The 21,893-nt window shown below is 40.3% G+C and overlaps 1 protein-coding gene across 1 annotated transcript in view; it reads right to left on the reverse strand.

The window, feature by feature from the left end:
- Positions 1–20,191, reverse strand: part of usp42 (ubiquitin specific peptidase 42) — a 97,997-nt gene extending 77,806 nt beyond the window's left edge. Inside the window, exons 1-3 of the mRNA XM_080206799.1 lie at positions 20,080–20,191; positions 7,803–8,067; positions 4,703–4,912 (exon numbers count right to left, since the gene is read on the reverse strand). Of these exons, the coding sequence (XP_080062925.1) occupies positions 4,703–4,912; positions 7,803–8,058 (466 nt within the window). The 5' untranslated portion in view covers positions 8,059–8,067; positions 20,080–20,191. The remainder of the gene's footprint in view (positions 1–4,702; positions 4,913–7,802; positions 8,068–20,079) is intronic.
- Between the last annotated feature and the right edge of the window lie 1,702 nt (positions 20,192–21,893).

Consider the following 21,893-nt stretch of genomic DNA (forward strand, 5'->3'; position numbering starts at 1 on the left):
TTCCTTTTCTATAAGGATTGTCGAAAAGTGCCTTGTGACTTTGTGTTAAAGACATCAGATCAATGCAAGCTGCTGCATAAAACAGGATGAGAATGTTTTTTTGCAAGAATTTTAACATTTATTTTTAAAATACTCATTGAAAACTGATTTTCAAAATGTTACACAAAAAGTACAATCTTAAACCGTAATATGGAGCAACCTGTTCAGGCAATCAAAAACCTTGTCCAGAACTTTCTGCTTGTTCACACCAGCGGGATCTTCCAAACCACTGACAGTGCACACCTACTGCAGGTTTGACAGTGGCAAGGGTACATTCAATGAGAAACCTTGTTGGCAATGACAGGACCAGAAGATCCCACTGCTGGCTAATGGTGGGCTGTCTCTATTGCTGCCGTGAAACACACAGTGGGTCATGTGGAAAATTCCATCCCTAGTAACAGTATACAAAAAGTACAATTGCAATAATGAACATTAATTCAATACTAGCAACAAGAGATTTCAGTGGAGAGCGTACCCAACCGAAACACTGCCACAGATGTAAAAATAAACTAATGCTTTCTACACATTTTGATATCTCATGCCAGCTTGCAGGAAATTCACCATAATAAGATCAAAATTAACTCTTCTGGCACTTTGGAAATTTGATTTAGGTTATTCTTAACAAGAATTCTTATCAAAATCACCATGGTGTTAATGGCAAATGTTTTAAGTTCATGTTTAAAATGCTTTTGCTAATAATCTAGGGTTGCAAAGCACACATTGGTACCATAACATAACTTTCCTAACCCAAAAATTGTCTGAAGGTATTCATGGAAGACAAATTTATGGTTGCACCATGTAAAAGTTGCTCTGAAAAGAGTTACCCTAAGAGTTTCTCAGAAGAACTGATCAGTCTCGATATTTCAGGCAGCATATTCTACCTGTATTGAAGAAATGTCTGAACCAGGTTCAAGTGGTTGCTACATATAATGGAGGATGGTAATACAGGCTAGATCTTGTTGCCAAATGGCAAGTCTATTGTGATTGTAATACATCAATACATGTTAACATTCTTGCTGTTGACTGGTACTGTGCAGAATGGCAGTGTATATCTTGAGTAAGGGTAGCCAGATGTCACTGATGGGAAGGTCACAATCTTGGCGAAAGGTGCAATGATGGTAGATTTTCACAACCTCATTATTGTGCCTTGTGTGCCAGAGTACGTGGACAAGATAAATTTAAAATTGAACCGTTAGATGCTGTGATTATTAAGTCGAGCATGTTTAACAATAGCTGACTTGTCCCATTCACTGTGTTTAAAGTTTGCATTTCCTTGAATCTGGTATGTAGATTGCAGCTTGTTTTCCCAATGTAAGCAAATCCACAATTGTATGGCATGCTGTAAATTTTGGGTTTATTGCAAGATGACTTCTTGTCATTGTTGGTATGAAAAATGGAGTGGAGTTTCTTAAATGATGTGTTGAACTTCTACATTGGCTGACTTGAATACATATTGTAATCTGTGCAAAGTGGAATCAACGTACAAAAGGTTTACTCTCGTCTTAATGGAAGTAGCTATTATAGTCAGGAACTGGTGGTCATCTGTTAATCTTACGTGAATGGAACCCACTGAGTTGAAGCGGAGATTTAATATGGCAAAGCAGATTTTTTTGGTCACTGATGGAGGCGGCTCTGATAAGGGTGTTGGAAAGATGATAGAAAGACTGGTAGTTCAAGTATTTCAGAATAAGTGGGCTTATGGTAGACTTGATATAATGATGTGCCAGTGTGAGACTGATGAGAACATCAAGAGATAGAATGAAAATTTACTGTTCTGTCTCCAATGCAAAATTAATAATGAAATGTTGATTGTTAAGGCATTGCAGAAAACCAAGAAGTTCTCTTCTATCATGTTGTTTGTTATATGGCAAAATTATCAACATATCAAAGTCAGAGTTTAGGTTTGTGACCAGCTAATTGAAGGACTGCTTATTCAAACTTTTCTATAAAGATGTTAGTGGCAATGTTGTTGTTAGCATCTCTTCACACCTATGCCCTTTTTTTCACCCTTTTTGAGGAATAGTGGGGGAAATGTTAATTATTAGCCCACTGAACTGTTCTATGTGCGCCTTTTGTGGTTAACAAGTCCTGGCGTTGGATTTAAACTCTGAGCTTCTGGTCCAGCATTAGGCACTACAATCGAGTCTATTGGTGACAAAGGAGAACCCATAGCAAACCCATTTGTTTGTTTGAAAAATTAACTTTACTGTTGGAATGGTGTTGAGTTTAGGCACATCAGATGATGATCAAAAATTTGATCTAGTGATATTACAGTTTTTTTGGTTTCTTCCAAACATTATTTGATGAGAAGACAAACTTCTGGGATGGACACACTGATGAACAGTGACTTGATGTCAGAACTGACCATTGTGTCCAATGAGTTGATTGTGGTTTGCCATATCCTCAACAAAATTGTTTGGTGATATGATACATTAATTTGTCCAACACGGCTGGAGCATCTCTACTTTGGGGAAACAGGCACAGCCTACACAGTAATGGAATATCAAATCTAGTTCAAAACAGTAAATGGGACAAGTCTGCTGTTGTCAACATGCTCAACTTAATAACTACGACATTCAACGATCCAACTCTAAACTTATGTAAGGACTTAAGAAACAGAAGCAGAGGCGGCCATTCAGCCCTTGAGTTTGATCCATCATTCAGTAAGATCACAAATGATTATGCCTTTACTTTCTTGCCTGTCCCCAATAATCCTTGAATCCTTAACAATTAAAAATCTGTTTAACTCAGTCTTGAATATATTCAATGACTAGCCTCTATCTCTCACTGTGGAAGACAGAATTCCAAACAACAATCCTCAGAAGAAATTCCTACTCATCCCTTTACCTTGAAACTGCGCCCCTTAGTTCGAGATTCCCCAGGACAGGAAACATCTTCTCAGCATATATCCTATGAAGCTCTCTCAGATCACCTCTCATTCTTTTAAATCCGAGTGTAGACTCAACCTCTGCTCATAACAAAGTCCTCATATCCCAGGCATCAGCACAGTTAAACTTTTCTGATGTAATGTCCCCATATTAGGCAAGGTGACCAAAACTATACTCAGTACTCTAGGTGTGGTCTTACCAATGCCCTGTGCCATTGTAACAAGATTTCCCTACTTTTATATCCATCTGTCTTGCAGTATAAGTAAACAGTTTGTCTAATTATTTGAACAATCTGTATGCTGACTTGTTGTGATTCATATACAAGGATACCAAGCTCCCTCTGCATCTTGGCATTCTGCAATGCCTCTCCATTTAAATATTCTGCTTTTCAATTCTTCATGCCAGCGGACCTCTTCAAATTTCCTCTATTTGTCAAATTTTAGCCCTCTTATCTATGCCCCTTTGCAGACAGATTGCATTCTCCTCACAACTTGCTTCCCATTTTCGTAATACATTTTGGTCCCTCAATGTCATTAATATAGATTGCAAATTGTTGAGGCCCCAACACTGATCCCACTGATCCCAACACTGATACCTCTAAGCCTCTGCCATTTCCTCATTTTCCACTGTTAATTCCCCTGTCTCATGCTAAGGAACCAATGCTCACTTTGTTACTCAATTTATTTTCATATACTTGGAGAAGCTTTTACAGTCTGCTTTTATATTTCTTGCTGGTTTTCTCTGACAATTTCTCTCTATTAATTGTTTAGTCATACTTTAGTTCTATATCTTTCCCAACTTTCTGGTCTATCACTACTCTTCGCCGCATTGTAATCTTTATTCTCAATTTGATACCACCCTTAACTTCCTTATTCATGAAAGGTGCATCCTTCTGGTTGACTCTTTCTCCCTCAATGGAATACACCTTTGTTAAGAGTTACATACTTACCTGGTCCATCACACACTGGCATACATATTGTGCCGGGGTGGCTATGGAAATCTGCCAATGCCATTCTGGCCCCAAAGACAGGGGACATCAGGCTAACCTTAAGAAACACACTACCATCCATTCCACTTTGTCAGCTAATTGGTAGCAAGAATGTTAACATGTACTGACCAATTAGCAAGAATGTTGACATGAACCAACCTACTACAAACACAATACCTTGCCCAATCAGAACTAAAATCCCACCCAAGTCAACCATTTTCATTTGTTTGAGTCATTCCTCCAGACGACAGGCAGAATATGCTGTCCAAAACATTGAGGCCCATCAGTTCGTCAATGAATAATTTTAAAGGTAACAACTGTTCTTCAGAGCAAATTTGACATGGTATAATGCTAAATTTGTCTTCCTTAATGTTTCCTAACATAAGACTTAGGGGGAGTCGGCCCTTAAAACCTGCTCCACTGTTAAATAAGAACAGGGTTAGTCAGTTGTGGTCTCAGCTCCACTTGGTTGTCTTGACCCCATAATCTTTGACTCCCCGTCTAACATAAACCTTTCTATCGATCCATCAAACCTTGTCAGTCGGGGATTTACGTGCATAAATCTGATACAATGACATTCTGATGCTTGTCATGTAGCAGAACTAGAAGGGACAGGAAGTGAAAATTGAAGATTCAATAGCTGAGTTACCACTTCATTCCCATATGTCTTCACCTCGCAACCCCAGGAACTGGTAACTCACCTCCTCTGATGTGAGCATACCATGTGATATGGAGAGAAAAAAAAAGCAACAATTAAATTAAGGACAAATGGCTGTGAAGTACATACATGTTCTAGAATGCTCCCGGGAAAGCATGTAGTTTGCAAGTGGTGGTGTATAGGTCAAACACTGCAGTGCAGAATTTAGAAAGCAGGTGTTGCCCAGGTTTTGAAGGCCAGCTCCTATTTTGTGCATCTGTTGCCATTTCAAGGAGATTTTCTCTGCTGGAAAAAGTATTTTCTGTGGAGGTGCTATCCCATCACCACTGCCAAGTACATCTGAAATTAAAAAAGGGAAATGAATGGAAGAAAATAGCTATTTAAAAAGCCTTAACATTGAACTAAATGTGTCAGGGCAAACTGCTTACATTGAAACAGGTGGACTCCACATCGTAGACACCGTTTTCACAACTGCATTAAATGATTCAGGAATCAACAAGAAATGCGCTAATTCTAGAACCTCAAGGTGAGGTTGAATTGCATGGCAACTAAAACAAGTCAAATTTCATAATTCATTTCTGAAGCAATAAATTGCTGTTTTGCTATTGTTTACGTTGCTTAATTATTGCATACCCAAATTGTTCAGTGTACGCAGCCTACTTGGGACTCCAAGGGATGGTGCTAATATGTTAGGGGCGGCTCAATAAAGAACAACGCTTCTCCACAATGGAAATAACCCAAAATTGCACCAGATCTGCAAGTTGTGTCAGGTTGCATGTCTCAAATGCAGCATTAATATAGGGTTTATAGGAAAATTAACTGTTTTCAATAAGGCATAGTCTGTATCAAATACGTAAAAAATTCAGTGTCAACATCCAGCACCCAGAGTCAGGTACAACACAGAATAGATCCCTTAACCACGTCTCTAGTCTGATATCCCAGAACGAACTTCTGAACGGACTAGAATTTTGTTCAATTTCTATGAAATGTTTTGAATAGATAATACTTGTTTGTCCATAGCCTTCATCTTTCTTTATGAATTGCGATGATTTACTATGAAAACATTGATCAAAAGCTCAGGAATATATTACTGAATCCACACTAATTTAAGTGAAAATACAGAACAGTGCATCTGTATAATAATGGGACAAAAGTGGGCTAGCTCTTTTGACCTGGAAGATTGGCAACTTATCCAGATGGGATTTAATAAGATTGGCAATTTAGAAATGAATACAACAAAAGTAAAAACATTTGATCTATTTGAAGGGGCACTCAAAGGAAATATGTCCAAGAAGAAACTAGCAACACATAAACTGGCAAGTGTCTGTGATAGAGTAGTTAAAATTATATGGATAATCTGAACTACTAAGGCAGTATTAACTATAAATACAAGTCAAAGATTTAACATACAAGGAAACACCCCAGAAAGGAAACAAATGATGCAAAAGCCAGTTTAAGATAGCTGGAAGATCTACGTAAACAGTGGAGAGGTAGATTGCAGATAGCACCAATATTTTAGAAATCCAAGTATCACCTTGGTTTAACTAGTGTCATTCTTGAACTAGGGTCAAGTTAAAAGCACCACCTGACAAATTGATCATAATATAGGTTGACACCTCAGTGCATTAAAGGGAGTGTTGCACTGTTGGGTGATGTCATCTTTCAAGAACAATGAAGGTCTGTGTCTGTTCAGATGAATGAATGGAATCACACAATACAATTTGACGAACAGCTTTTTAAGTAACTATACACCACACACAGACCACTACTCACCTACAGATTGTGGGGCCCCATTGTGCATATTTAATGTCTCAATTTGTTTCATTATATGTAATTGTGAAGCAGCTCAAGACATTCTGCAGACATGTCTATACACAATCCACACAAGGGAGAAAGGAATAAATAGAAGGACGTACTGATTGGCTGGGGCAAGAGAAGAGTTTTGTGGAGCATAAACACAATCATAGACCAACTGCAATGAATGGACTGTTTTTGTATTGTAAATTTCATGTAATAATGCCTCAATGCTGCAGAATTTCTAGCCTTTGGTTTGTTCTTTCAGCCACAGTACGTATATGGCTGATCTAGATAAGATTCTGGTCAATAGGGGTTCCCCCAAGTTGTTGATGGTGGGAGATTCAACAAAGATGATCCCATTGAATATCAAGGTTCGTCAGATTCTCTCAGTACAGAAGGTTTGGCACAAATGGTACTTGCCACTTATCAGCCCAAGCCTAGATGCTGTCCAGTTATAAATGGAAAGACTGGCTTGTAGTATATCTCACACGTGTAATTCTGGAACTTTTGTTCAAAATATTCAAACATATGTAAATAATTTCTTGTATTATTAAACTTGCTCACCACCAAGACAGATTCATAGCATTCGCATTAATCTGGAATCATTATGATGCTGCACAGATGGGATTTAATATAGAATTTTATTCGAGGAAAGTGAAAGATCAACTGTTTGTGGAATTAAATTGAGCAAACAAAATCCCACTTTGGTTATTTGTATCGCAAAATGGCATGTAAAGTAACTGTACACAACACATGGAACAGTTAATAGAAAAGATCTTGTTGTGAGCATTGGATAGGTAGAGTGGTAGATAGGCATAGATGCGATTGGCACAACTTGTGGGCCGAAGGGCCTGTTTGTGCTGTAGTGTTCTACGTTCTATGGTATTTATTGAAGATTTTCATTCATTGGCAAGCTGGAAATAAGAACGAAATAGAAAAGACAAGTAGATACTAGCTGGCTTGTTGTTGTCCTCCCTCCAACTTCTCCAATCCCAGACCATTGTAACTATATCCCCCATGCCATAAACAAGAAGTATTGCCATTGATCCTGAAACTTATTGAAAGCACAGTGTTATAAATCAATAAGGCAATGAGGAGCAGTGTGCGCAGTTTTGGACATTCAAAAGGGCACTGAAAGCACAGGAGGAAGCTCATTAAGAGACCACAATGGTTATTCTGCAAACTTGGGGTCTAAATTAGAGACTCAAGTGATATCCATCAGAAATGTTGGAGTGAATGCCAGTGTTGTTGAACATGAAGCACACGTCTAATAAAAAGGAGAAATTGTTTAAGTTGAACTGGGAGTACAGAACTGGAGGATACATAGATGAAATTAACCAGCCTCAAGTGAGATCAGAGCAGGACAGTGGAACAGACAACAAGCAAATGCAGTATTAACTCATTCAAAAATAAAAACGCTTGTCAAACCTACTTTGATCTTTTTGCACCGGTTGTTTCGGTTTCTCTTGTAGAGACACAGTGTTGGTGTACAAAGCAGCTCCAGGCATAGGTACTAAGATTTTGTTCTTTGGTACCTCCGTTATAGGGGACGTTGCACCCCAACTTGCTGCCCCTGACTCCATGTTATTTTCTTTGACAATTCCAGAGAAAGGTGCCACGGAGCTGCAGGTTTGATTCTTGCAAGCTGCAGTGTTCAAGGCCTCTGTCACTTTGTCAACTATGGTCATTATTCATTTCTGTAAGAATGTGGATTAAAACAATAGTTATATAAAGTATTGGGAAACCATTAACTATTAAGACTTAGCTGCTTTGGTCTATAAACATCCCAAACTCCGTAATGGATTCGGTATTCACGCACTCTTCAAAATAAATTCTCCTCTCCATAATAAGCATTCCTTGAAACTACCAAATTCCAAGGGAGAAATTTGACCTCAGCCGCTTTGAGCACTGCACTCACTCTCTCTCATGACTTTCTTTCCATGCAGTTCACTGCAGATACAAATGATAAAGTCTGAACTTGGGTACAGACCTAACTTTTTTCTTTCCCAGAGGGATCAGCCCACAAACGTGTGTTAACGGAGTTTTGTGATAGCCAGAGGCCCCTTTCCCACATGAATGCATCTGTCACCCTCTATGCCAATAAACGTGGCCCATGTCAAAAACAACATATTCAACTGCTAAACAAAAACACAGCAGAGCAGCAAGTGTGAGAAAAAGTCTTTATTGAATTTGTTCATCACTGACAATGGCCTGATCTTATAAAAGGTTGGAGATTTGCATTGAAATTGTTGGTAGTTGGCCCCAGAAACACTATTCTTTTTCAGTTTAGCGTGCTGCTTTCAGACATGTGATACAGTCCACAATGTTGTCAACACAGGCAACCATGTTTTTTGGTGTCTTCATCCTGCTGTGTGAAACCCCAGAGCATTTCTACAGCCTTTGTGGCATCGTCTAGGGCAGGGGCTCCCAAACTTTTCCAGCCACAATCATTTTCACTTCCCAAAACACCGACAATAACCCAAGAAACGTTTGTGCTCAAGGGTTAAACCACAGAAAAGTGATTCTTTCCATGCAATAGGTACAGGAACGTAATTTATAGAAGTCTATTTCTTTAATGCTTACATTTATAAACCTCATTCAAAAAAATACTTTTTCGTCATGTATTATGTGACTTGCCCCACACACACCTGCTCACCGCATCCATACAGATCTCAGACTATCCCACATGCATAAACACCTGTTTGACACAATCCACATACATGCCTGCTGGCCCCGCTCTCACTTTCATCCTAAACCCTGGAGTACATGCCCTCTCACTCCCACCCTTCTGTCATACACACATATGCCTCAATCACCCAGCTCTGAGACCAGCTGGCCAGCCCGCTCCCTCCCTCCCTCCTGCTCTGATGTCTGCTACCACTGAGGGTGGCACAGTGGTATAGTGGCACAGTAGTTAGCGCTGCTGCCTCAACTCCAGGGACCTGGGTTCGATTTGGACCTTAGGTGACTTGAGTTTGCACTTTCTCACCATGGGTATCTTCTGGGTGTTCCAGTTTACTCCCACAGTCCAAAGCTTAGGTGGATTGGCCATGCTAAATTGCCAGGACATGTAGATTGGGTGGATTAGCTATGGTAAATGCTTGGGGTTACAGAACAGGACTGAGGGATGGGATGGTCTTTGAGTCGGTCCCAGCTCAATGGACTGAATAGCCACTTTCTGCACTGTAGGGATTTTATGATCTGGAAATTTGAGTTTTGTGCTGATTCTAGCTCATTCAATTAGTGCTGGATTCTGGAGAGGCCAGCCTGATTGGGCACGCAGCCTCTAACAATAATCAGTTTGGGAAGCCTTGATCTAAGGAAACAAGCAAGTGAATATTTGTGCAGTCGTGACATATGAACCCATTGTGATTAAAGCAGTTGGCAATTGTGGCTTCCATCATGATCTTCATCATAATAACAGCAATAGAACAGTTGGATTGTACTCCTTCCCACTGATGGCCCCTATAACCTGAGAGATCAGCTTTTGGCAATGGGTTTTCAGATTCTAATCATGCATTCATTGGCTGGAGTTTGGCCATTATGTTGGGATGCAGGAACATCAGTGTTGTGCAAGGCTCGTGATGTCAGGATGCACAACGCAATTGTGTTAATACAAATAATCTTCCTTCCCCATCTCTAACATATTTTGTCCACTTATCGGTACCTTCAAAATGCTGAAGGTCATCTAAACAGTTTTGCTGGTACGATGTGGATAATGTCTTGACATTCACAAAGCAAATGACTTTTTTTAAACAAGCGGCAGCAGTTTCGCGGTGTCATCCATATTGGATCACAGCATAGCTGTGACATGTTCAATGCTCTGCTTTCCAACTTTAAACAAAGTGGCAAAAGAGAAGAGTGGTAAAACAGTTTACATTCACCCTTGCTAGAAGTGGCTTGTGGTGCATACCTGTGGAAGATGTGGATGAGACCACTTTGGAGGCAATAATCTACTTAACCTTAATGGACACCAAGTATTAGATAAGATAGAAGCAGGGAAGTTGTTTCCACTGGCGGGTGAAACTATAACTAGGGGGCACGGTCTCAAAATAAGGTGGAGCAGATTTAGGACTGAATTGAGGAGAAACTTCTGGAAAACCGTCATACCTCACCACTTATTATGCAGAAGACAATGCCTTGAACTAGTCTTGTCACCCATCACTGCAGGTGAATGCCATGTAGTCCACCTTTAACAAGGCAACTCCCATTTCCAGTAGAATTGGGCTGGAGATCCTGCTCTTGTTGAAATGCCCAAAATGTTTGCCTTCTGCTTCATAATGATGAACAAACTAGATGGTGGAATTGCCCATTCCTTCATGTCATGGTTCTCCTCCTGCTGTATCAATTTAACTTTTTCTCCTATCGACAGCACCTAACTTTCTCAAAGGTTTTGCACACCTTTCACAGGGAAATTTCAATGTCAAACAATGGCTTTCCCAGTGCTCCATGACTTTGCACTCGTGTGGTCTGACTCTGCGCTGATCAGTATGGTCATTTGACAAGCTCAGATAAATTCAGCTAATCCGCAGTTATTAGTGCAGAATTTCAGATCATCACATGAATCATCCTATGGGATTTGCTATTCTGTCAGCAGAAATGGTTGACAACTTCAACATAAAAGGAATTTTGAGTTTTCTGAGTTTGACTCATGGCTATTTCACTCTACGTATTGAAACCACAACTCTGTGATAATATTGAATGCCTTTGTACTTTGAATATCAATACATTTAGTATTCCCCCCCCGTAACTGGGTTTATCTTGGGAGTATGATTCACAGGATAATAAAACCATTTATGTTGAAAAGTGTGAACTAGTTTTTTGCATCCACATACCTATCATGGTCAGGCACAGACACAAATACAGACAATAAGGAGCATTGTAAAGCACAAAAAAAGCGTCAAAATTAGCTTTTAGCCAACGTTTGTCAGACCAGAGATGTTTTGCCCATTTTTGGTTATTGCTTATTCTACAATCTGAAGAAAAGTCCAAAGACATAATAGGGGCACAATCTGAAATAATTTTATTAACCATGGGTCAATTTCTATACTCAAAGAATATTAACATAAAAACATAGAAAAACTACAGTACAAACAGGCCCTTCGGCCTACAAGTTGCGCCAAACATATCTCTACCTACTAGGCTTACCTATAACCCTCCATCTTACTAAGTCCCATGTACTCATCCAGAAGTCTCTTAAAAGACCCTATCGAATCCACCTCCACCAATACCGCCAGCAGCTGATTCCACGCACCCACCACTCAGTGAAAACCTTACCCGACATCTCCTATGTACCTACTCCCCAGCACCCTAAACCTGTGTCCTCTTACTAATTGTAAGATTCAAAACCTAGTGAGACCCTCAAAAGTACTTGCACAGTAATCTATATAACCTTAATGGACACCAAGTATTAGATAAGATAGAAGCAGGGAAGTTGTTTCCACTGGCGGGTGAAACTATAACTAGGGGGCATGGCCTCAAAATAAGGGGGAGCAGATTTAGGACTGAATTGAGGAGGAACTTCTTCACCCAAAGAATTGTGAATCTGTGGAATTCCCTGCCCAGTGAAGCAGTTGAGGCTACCTCTGAATGTTTTTAAGGCAAGATAGATAAATTTTTGAACAGTAAAGGAATTAAGGGTTTCAGCAGGCAGGTAAGTGGAACACAAAAAGATCAGCCATGATCTTGTTGAATGGCAGAGCAGGCTCGCGAGCCAGATGGCCAACACCTGCACCCAGTTATTATGTTCTTATTAAATGAAAGCTAGGCTTAAGAATGGGAAAAGATCATGAAACTTCTGGAACATCTGCAGGATATCAATTTGGTCAATGACAAGGATTCTTTAATGCTGGCACTCTCTCCAACAATACAGTTCTCAATATCCACAGACTTACATCTTGGGGTCGTTGTTTACGAATGAAATTTAAAACTGAGGAATCAACACAGGGCAGCCACCTTCACTAGATGTGAAATTTGGCAGAAGGTACAAGTGGACAGAGGGGGCTCACTTGAAGGCAGTTTGTGGAAAGCGCCATTTCTTATCATATATGATGTCTGATGATCAACTCCAGATTCTAGAACTCATTGAGAATCTCCCTTGGAATTAAACACAGGGCTTTAGGACACAGACTGGCATCTACATGTATATCAAACTTGCTAGGAAGTCCCTCCTAAAGCAAAGATCTTTAAAAAACTGAACTTACACAAAATCTACAGGTAAAGTTCAATGTGTGCTCATGAAACACGTTGAAAAACAAAAACTCAAATCACATTAATACATGCACAGAAATGCTTAGAAGATTTTAAATAGCACAATGCCATTTTTTCTATTTGAAGCAGCTGGCAATCAATGACTAACAGTTGTCACACAAGGCAACATGGAAAGATGAGATTCTCCTACAGTAGCCACCCAAATGTTTGACGTAGAATGTTTAGGATCGGCTACAGCATACTGATTTATTACCATGTAACGTCAGAGTAAGACACAACTTTACAGTGACAATCTTCCATAAATCATAGAATGATACAATACAGAAAGGGAATTATTTGGCCCATTTTGGCTCTTTGAAACAAATATCTAATCAAACCCACTCCCCTGCTCTTTCCCCATCAGCCTACTTCCCTGCTGTCATTTTCATCTCAATCATCACATAAGCACAGAGGAAGTGAATCTTTAGAATTCTCTTGCCCAGAGGGCTGTGAACTCTCAAGTCATTCAAGGATATTTAAGACCCCAGTTCAATTGACTTTTGGTCTCATCAGGGATTCAAGGAATATGGGGATTGGCCAGGAAAGTGGAGTGAGGTCAAGGATCAGCCGTGATCTTATTAAATGGCAGAGCAGGATCTACACGCTGTATATCTTACTCCTATTTCTTATATTATAAAGAATAGAAAAACAGCAATACCAACAAGAGACGTTAAAAGGGCATAAATATTTTGCTGTGAATGGAGTGTCTTCTTCACTTCTGCTGTGCTCCAGCTTCAATTGAGCAAAATCTCTATCTTGCCTAGATTATTTCTATTATTAAGAGTATTTTATCATGTTAAAGTTTCAAACCTCCATGTAATTAATTACTTATGAAGACAAATATTCATCAGGCAGCCGAGTTGTGCAAGCCAAGGAGGTGTCAGCTTCAATGCTCCATCTGAGCCAACCTCAGTTCAGTGCAACTGGCCTTAGAGCTTTGGGTTGGTAAGAGAGAGAACAACGACTGGGGTTTGCATCTTGATTGCTTTCAAGAAACCATAGCTAAAACTGTGTGTGTGAAGGTCACACGAAGATTGAAATCAATCCCGCTCTGTTGAGAAAAATGGAGAGAAAATAGGCTAGGGAAAGGAGTGTTTGCTGGAGTGGGAATGAAAGGATAAAAGATTTGTGTCTACATTAGGTTATCTAAAGACTTGTTATTTATTCTGTTCAACAAAACGTGCAGCAATATTGTGATGTTTACTTATGTGCAAGGTTTACTCCAGAATTTCATTTTCTAATTTATAGGCAACAACTTTTCTTAACTTCCAGCACAGTAAATAAAGTATTAAAGATAGATGAGTTGTAAAAGTTAAGCTATCCAACACAATTCCTTCAGATTTCTTGTAATTTATCAGTACATTACCAAAAATATATAATTACCAAAATGTTCAGTTAACATATTTTTTGACTTAATATAAAAGTTTATCTTATTACTATAATAAATAGGCAGACATTTTATCATGAAAAGTGCACTGAACCGAAGGCTGTGTTGCAATGTTGATAACAGAAAATTACCTACAATTTACTTAGTTAATCTCCAAAAAATGTTATTTAACCTCAAAGTTAATAATGATATAGCCATTACATTTGTATCTTAAGCAAATTACACTACATCTCAATTTGTTTGTTAACTCAGTTACTACATGTAACTGAATTCTGATGATACCGTAGTTATAACCTAAAAGAAGTCTGGAATGGTAATATTAACTGTAGATTCGATAACTGGATTTAAATCCAGCCCAAACTGCAAGCATGTTTTCTCTGCAGGCAATGGATAGCATGCTTGAACAATGTCAATCAACCTATTGGATAGGAACCTGCACTATGAAACTCCCTGTAACGTGAAACTGGCCGTCAGAAACTTAAATCTAAAGTCAACAGTTGCAAACAACACAACAGAAATCCTCAACTGATGACGGCAATCCGGGCTCATTATTTGGGTAAATCAGAGGAAGTTCTACTCTGCAATGGACAATCATACTCTTGACTTGTGAATGTTGATATTTAAGTTAGAAATGCACTCAATTTCTTATCATTGATATCACCTCACCTTGAGCAAAATATTCACTACTAAATACAAGGCAAATCCTACCAAGACCGGTGGTTTCAGACAAAAGTAAATTGCAATTAACTTTGACACTCTGTGGTTACATCCTTGAATTCTTAAGAAATGCTTAGTTAAATGGGTGAACTTAGCAATTACTGTAGCCAACAGTGCATACTAATTAACACGCTGTTTGAACATGTCAGCACCTCAACATCAGGAATTTGTGCTGCGTGGGGAATCTCAAATGCAGACACATGCCCCAATTCCACTGCACAGTGCCTTGAAGCACCAAGCTATCTAAACGAGTCACAGAGGAGAAAGCTAATCACATTAAGACTAACGATCCATCAGTTTGCTCATCATGGGGCAGCTGCAGCTCAAATTGGGAAAATCATTGCAAAGACAACATCATACAAGGTACTAAAGAATCAAACCCTGAGCATATTTCTACCTTAAGTATCAATATTCACAAGTCAAGAATAGCATAGTCCATTGCAGAGTGCTGTTTGCATAGCTAAAAAAAATCAAGGAAACACTGTCAAATATGATTAAATTGTCAACAGTTAGTACACAATGCTCCAAATCAATAGAGTTCCATCAACGCCTGATTCAAGATGCATAGTGTTTTGTTGTTTGATACATAGCTAAGATAACTGTTGGATTACATTCGCTGGTGTTGACTTGGAAATCTAGGCCGACATCCCTTAACTGTTTCTCAATTCATTTGTCAACAGATATCATTAGCCTTGATTATAAGTCATACTTCCCCGCCCCACAATGCATCTTTTTCTGGCTCTCTATTCTTCAGCCCGTCACATGGGCTGGATAAATTGAATGGCTGTATAGATCCAAACATGTGTGCAATAGAAAAAGTCATAACATTTCAGAAGTTGTGTAAAATTCAACAATATTGATATAAATGCAATATAAATAAAATACTAAACTGAAAGGTTCAAATATTTGCTGCAAAATTCCCCTATGTATCAACAATACTCTGTAGAATTTTCACTCACTGCACTCCAAGTGAATGAATACGCCATTGCTATCCAAGCAACTTTTAGTAATTTAAAATATTTGACCTCATGGCAATGCCATGCTGTTCAGACTTTAAATTCCAACAGGACAGGATGAAACTGATTGGTGTTGTTGTTAAAATTTGTCTCTTAAACCACTGCTATCCATTAGAAATTGATGACTGGCCAGAATGATAATTTTAGTTACATCAGTAGCAGACACATTACACACCTTCACACAAAATAGGGAAATTCACGTCAGGTGCACATTTATTGCATCCCTCACAATTGAGTAACCAAGTAAACTAGTTGCAAAGATCAAACAAGATTTGCACATTCTGCTTTTCATCTGATAATTTTAGCAAACTCATAAAAAGGTCTAAAGTTCACATGCAAACCCTGTGTGAATGAATACAAGATCAATTTCTCGTTTTTTATTTACTCGTCAGAAATACAATTACTCATCCTGATTCCCAATTTGTCACAACTGGCTTATCACCAACATACTAGACAACATCACAAAAACTCAATGGCCATGTAAAAGCCATGATGCATTCTAAATAATTCTCAGATTCAATGGTCAAACTTGGGATGGCTTTGTTAAACCACAGCAACCTCAAGGTAGCATATTTGTCTTCTTGGTATGTTAAAACTTGAAAAAGTAAAATCCTTTACCTCAATAGCTCAAAGAAGTCACTTGAAAGGCAAGAACAAAAGTGCTTGTATTAAAAAACAAAATTGCATTGGCTTCCCATGTGCAGCACACATACAAGTTAGGAGCTACCATGCACACTTGATATTCACAAGAAATTTTTACATTACTGTCTTCAAAATGATTAGTATGGATTCAATGCACCAATCTGGTGTTTGCCCTATTCTTGTACATGTTTATAAACTTGCAATAACCCACTGGAACTGGAAACATCCACATATTAACAAGATGACAATTACTTTCCACCTTTTGCAAGCTGAGAAACTAGCAGATTAGTTTATTAGGGACCACTATGCAGCCAGTTAACATTACTGTTTACTGGTTTGGATCCAGCACTACAATACCTTTAAAAGCTTTATGCTGCTTGATGGATAACCAACCATGAAAAACTTACCTGAACCTTAACCAAGGAAATTAAATTTTAAAAAGGATTTTAAAAAAATATTTTGAAACAGGCAGGTAGGCTACAATACAAAAACCAAGTAGGAATGAAAACAGTAATGCAACATTACTTCCAAATTGGTGAATTATTTGTTTTTAACCACGCAAATTTGAGAGGCATTTATCTTTTGTTTTCCAGCACAGACAGGGCACAAAGTTAACTGTATAAGGAAATATGCAAAATCAGCCAGTTAAAACACAAAGCATTTTTGGGATGTGGGAACCACTGACCAAGCAGATATTTACTGCTATTTTGAGTTAAGCTAAATCTTTCTCACAGTTTGATGTAACTGAGTGGCTTGCTAAACCACTTCAGGGACAGTTAAGAGTCAACCATATTGGTCACAGAATCCCTACTGTGCAGAAGGTGGCTATTTGGCCCACTGAGTGTGCACCGACCACAATCCCACCCAGGACCTATCCTCATAAGCCTATTTATTTGCCCCACTAATCCCCTGACACTAAGGGATAATTTAGCATAGCCAATCAACCTAACCTGTGCAAACTCAGACCAACCCAAGCCAGGAATCAAATCTGGGTCCCTGGCACTGTGAGGCAGCAGCGCTAACCGCTGTGCCACTGCCAACGAATATGTTGGTGCACAACTCATCTCACATTAGCTATACTGAATAAGGATATGGGAGGTTTCCTTTACTAAAAGTGGAAGTGGAGGGATGGGTTGGTAAGTTTGCTGATGACAGGAAGGTTGGTGGTGTTGTAGATAGTTTGGAGGGATGTCAGGGGTTGCAGCGTGACAATAGATAGGATGCAAGGCTGGGCAGAGAAGTGGCAGATGGACTTCAACACAGATAAATGTGTAGTGGTCCATTTTGGCAGGTCCAATGGGACGAAGGAGTATAATATCAACGGTAAGGCTCTTAGCAGTGTAGAGGATCAGAAGGACCTTGGGGTCCAGGTCCATAGGACTCAAATCGGCCTCGCAGGTAGAGGACGTGGTTAAGAAGGCATATGGTGTACTGGCCTTCATCAGTCGAGGAATTTGAGTTTAGGAGTCGGGAGATAATGTTGCAGCTTTATAGGACCCTAGTCAGACCTCTCTTGGAATACTGTGCTCAGTTCTGGTCACCCATTACGAAGGATGTGGAAGCTATTGAAAGGGTTCAGAGGATATTTACAAGGATGTTGCCTGGATTGGTTGGTATGCCTTGAGGACAGGTTGAGGGAGCTCGGTCTTTTCTCCTTACAGAGACGAAGGATGAGAGGTGACCTGATAGAAGTGTATAAGATGTTAAGAGGTACAGATCATGTATATTCTCAGAAGCTTTTTCCAAGGGCTGGAATGGTTGCTATGAGAGGACACAGGTTTAACGTGCTGGGGAGTAGGTCAGAGGAGATACCAGGGGTAAGTTTTTCACTCAGAGGGTGGTGGGTGAGTGGAATCGGCTGCCGTCAGCAGTAGTGGAGGCAAATTTGATAGGGTCTTTTAAGAGACTTCTGGATGAGTACATGGAACTTAATAGAATTGAGGGTTATAGGTAAGCCTAGTAGGCATGGATATCATTGGTGGGCCGAAGGGCATGTTTGTGCTGTAGTTTTTCTATGTTCTAAAAGATGTTAATAAACCAACTAGCTTTTTAAGACAATCCAATAGTTTCTGGGTCACTTCTACTGATAATTTAACAATACCTCTCTATGGGAGCATTTTTATGCTGGCTGTTTCATAATTGAATAGATAATGTAATTAAAGTTTGTAATCAGATAATGAATATTTGGCACTAAAAGTACACATTTGTTTTGCTGATAAAGTCATAGCATCCCTGCAGTGCAAAGGAGGCCATTTGGCCTACTGAGTCTGCAGTGACTGTCTGACAGAGCATTTTATCCACCCCCTCCCATACTTACCCACTAATTTCCCCAAACCACACATCTTGGGATATTAAGGGGCAACTGAGCATGGCCAATCCACCTAACCTGTACATCTTTGAAGTGTAGAAGGAAACTGGGGCACCTGGAGGAAACCCACAGACATGGAAAAGAACGTGCAAACACCGCAGTCATCCAAGACTGGTGTTGAACCCAGGGTTGAGGCAGCAGTGCTGTCTCACCCCAATCTGATGGGTGTTTCACTTTTTTTAAACAATAAACCTTAAATATCCAGTTATTTAAATTAAGCATTGCACAGCCAAGTGGAAATATAGAGTGGTTAGCAAATTGTCTCAACTTAAGTAATTTTGAATGGACACATTTTTCATCAACTTTAAAGTGACAGAATCTGATTTCTATTTCAAGGCATGCATTTCAGCATTTTAGTGCAAAAGGCACAAAATGCTTTAAATACACTTTCCAGATAAAATGCCATAAAGCTATGGCATGAGAAATTAGTACACTGCTAAATCTGTCAAGTGGAAAAGCTGTTGTATTTTCAACTAAATATACTTATAGAAATATCACAGACAAAAAAATTATCATTTTATCTCACTTTACAATTTAGCTACTTTGATTAAAGAAACTTAAATAGCAAAAGTTCATATATAGAAATGTAAAACTTTCGTCTTTCCACGCAGGAAAATCCACATTTCTTTTCAGGTATAAATCTGATTTTTTTGGGGTACTATTGGCTAGCAAAATGCGTGGTTGGGTTGTAAAGTGACTCGCGAAACAATTCATTCAAAAAACCCAACCCAACCAAAAGTGTGTGAATGGAGTTGCACCTTAAAACTTGCTCAATTTCCATCTCCGACTCCTAGAAAATGAAAGTTTCCCCTCTTAAGGATATAGAGAAGATTGGGAGGGGAACCATTGCCTCTTTTACCCAGTTTCGGCGTGCCTTTGATTGCAAAAAGACCCCCACACCCTCTGCAAAAAGGGAAACAAAGCGGAGGCACAGCCTGGGAGGCTGACACGCGCATGCGCACACATACACGTGCGCGGCTCCTCTCCCCTCCCCCTCGGCGAGGAGGGGGGAGCCGGCTCCGGGGCCTACACCCCCGCGGCTGCACAATGCACCATCAGCCGGTATAGTCATAACTTCAGGGAATGGCGAGGGAGTAGAATCACGACAGGAGCTGACCCAGCCTAGCTCTCCCCCCCAGCAACAGCATTCCAAGTGAAGGGGAAACAAGACGGGGGTGGGGAGCCGTAACCATGGGAGGGAGAATCACCGGCCGGCCTGTGAGAGGAAGCGCTTGGGGACACTACGGTGGAGGCCGCCGCAAGTAACATGCGAGTCCCAAGCGGGAACCGCGGCAAACACCCTCCCCCCTACCCGAGCCCCGGTACATACCCCGATGTTTCCATCACGACGACGGCAACGCGCGGCGATAAACCCATCCCCCCTCCCCCCCCTAACGATTACGACACGGAGCGAGCTCACAATCAGTACATCCGGGCTCCGCGACCCGCCCCACAACGCACCGCGGGGAGGTGGAAGAGGGCGGGGTCTACCCGGCAGTAGCAGCGCCGCCACCGGTGGGAGGAGGGACGCGGCGGATGTAGCGCCGCCACTGGCGGGAGGGGGGGACGCGGCGAAAGCAACGCCGCCACCGGTAGGAGGGGAGACGCGGCAAAAGCAGCAGCAGCGCCGCCACTGGTGGGAGGAGAACGCAGGGCAGCGTCGCCTCCGGTGGGAGGATAATACTGCAAGATTAGAAAGCGATCTTGGCAGAGGCAAGAGGACACAATGTGGAAACGTTATATTTGGTATTATAGTTAATGTTGTTTTGGGAGAAGATAAAATGAGTTACTTCATTTTGCTTCTGAAGCAAAAACAGAAAATGCTGGAAAATCTCAGCAGGTCTGACACCATCAGCGGGGAGAGAATAGAGCCAATGTTTCGAGTCAGGATGACCATTCGTCAGAGCTGCCAGCTCCACAGATGCTGTCAAACTTGCCAAGATTTTCCAGCATTTTTAGTATTTTTTTGGATCAGATTTTAGATTGGTCTCCAAGAAGATGTAATTTGATTCAATTATTGTCAGCAGGCTGTGGAGTTCAGCACTTACAGTGACACTGCGATTGAACAACGTTGCTTCTCCAACGTGGAACGTAGGAACAGGAGTGGCCCATTTGGTCCCTCGGGTCTGTTCCACTATTCAATAAAATCATGGTTGAACTGGTTGTGGAGTCCTGTCCTGCCAAAGTTGTTAACTCTCTTGCCGAGAGCTTCAAGTTTTCAGTTATCCAGATCACCAACAACCTGTTCTGGTCCCCCCATGCTGACGCTATAGTTAAGAAGACCCACCAATGCCTCTACTTCCTCAGGAGACTAAGGAAATTTGGCATATCTGATACGACTGTCTCCAACTTTTACAAATGCACCATAGAAAGCATTCTTTCCGGTTGTATCACAGGTTCTTGATCTGACCAAGACTGCAAGAAACTACAAAAGGTCATGAACAAAATCCAGTCCATCACTCAAACCAGCCTCCCACCCATTGACACTGTCTACACTTTCCGCTGCCTCAGAAAAGCAGTCAGCATAATCAAGGACCCCACGCAACCTAGACATACTCTTCCGCCTTCCGTCAGGAAAAAATACAAAAGTCTGAGAATACATACTAACTGACTCAAGAACAGCTTCTTCTTTGCTGCCATCTGACTTTTGAATGGATCTACCTCACATTAAGTTGATCTTTCTCTACATCCTAGCTATGACTGTAACACTACATTCTCCTATCCTTCTCTGTGTATGGTATGGTTTGTCTGTATGGCGTGCAAGAAACAATACTTTTCACTGTGTACCAATATATGTGACAATAATAAATCAAATCACAAAATCTGTCTTGAATAAATTCAAAGATCCAATCTCCACAACTTTCTGAAGAGAATTCCACACATAACAATCCTTTGGGAGGAAAAGTTTCTCTTCTCTATCTTGAAATGAAGACTTATTTTCAAATTATGCTCTCTAGTTTTAATGTCCCCATAAGAGGAAGCATTCTACCAGCATTCACTCTATCAAGTCCCCTCAGGATCTTAAGTGTAGGCTCAAAGTGCTCAACCTCTCCTCGTAAGTTACCCAGAGACCTAGGCTCTGGGGAGCCTGGTTTGAATCCCGTCATGGTGAAATTTGAATTTAAAAAAAATCTGGAATTAAAA

This window comes from Carcharhinus amblyrhynchos, chromosome 18 (genome assembly GCF_965287045.1).
Source record: "Carcharhinus amblyrhynchos chromosome 18, sCarAmb.v2.hapA, whole genome shotgun sequence".
NCBI classification, from domain to species: Eukaryota; Metazoa; Chordata; class Chondrichthyes; order Carcharhiniformes; family Carcharhinidae; genus Carcharhinus; species Carcharhinus amblyrhynchos.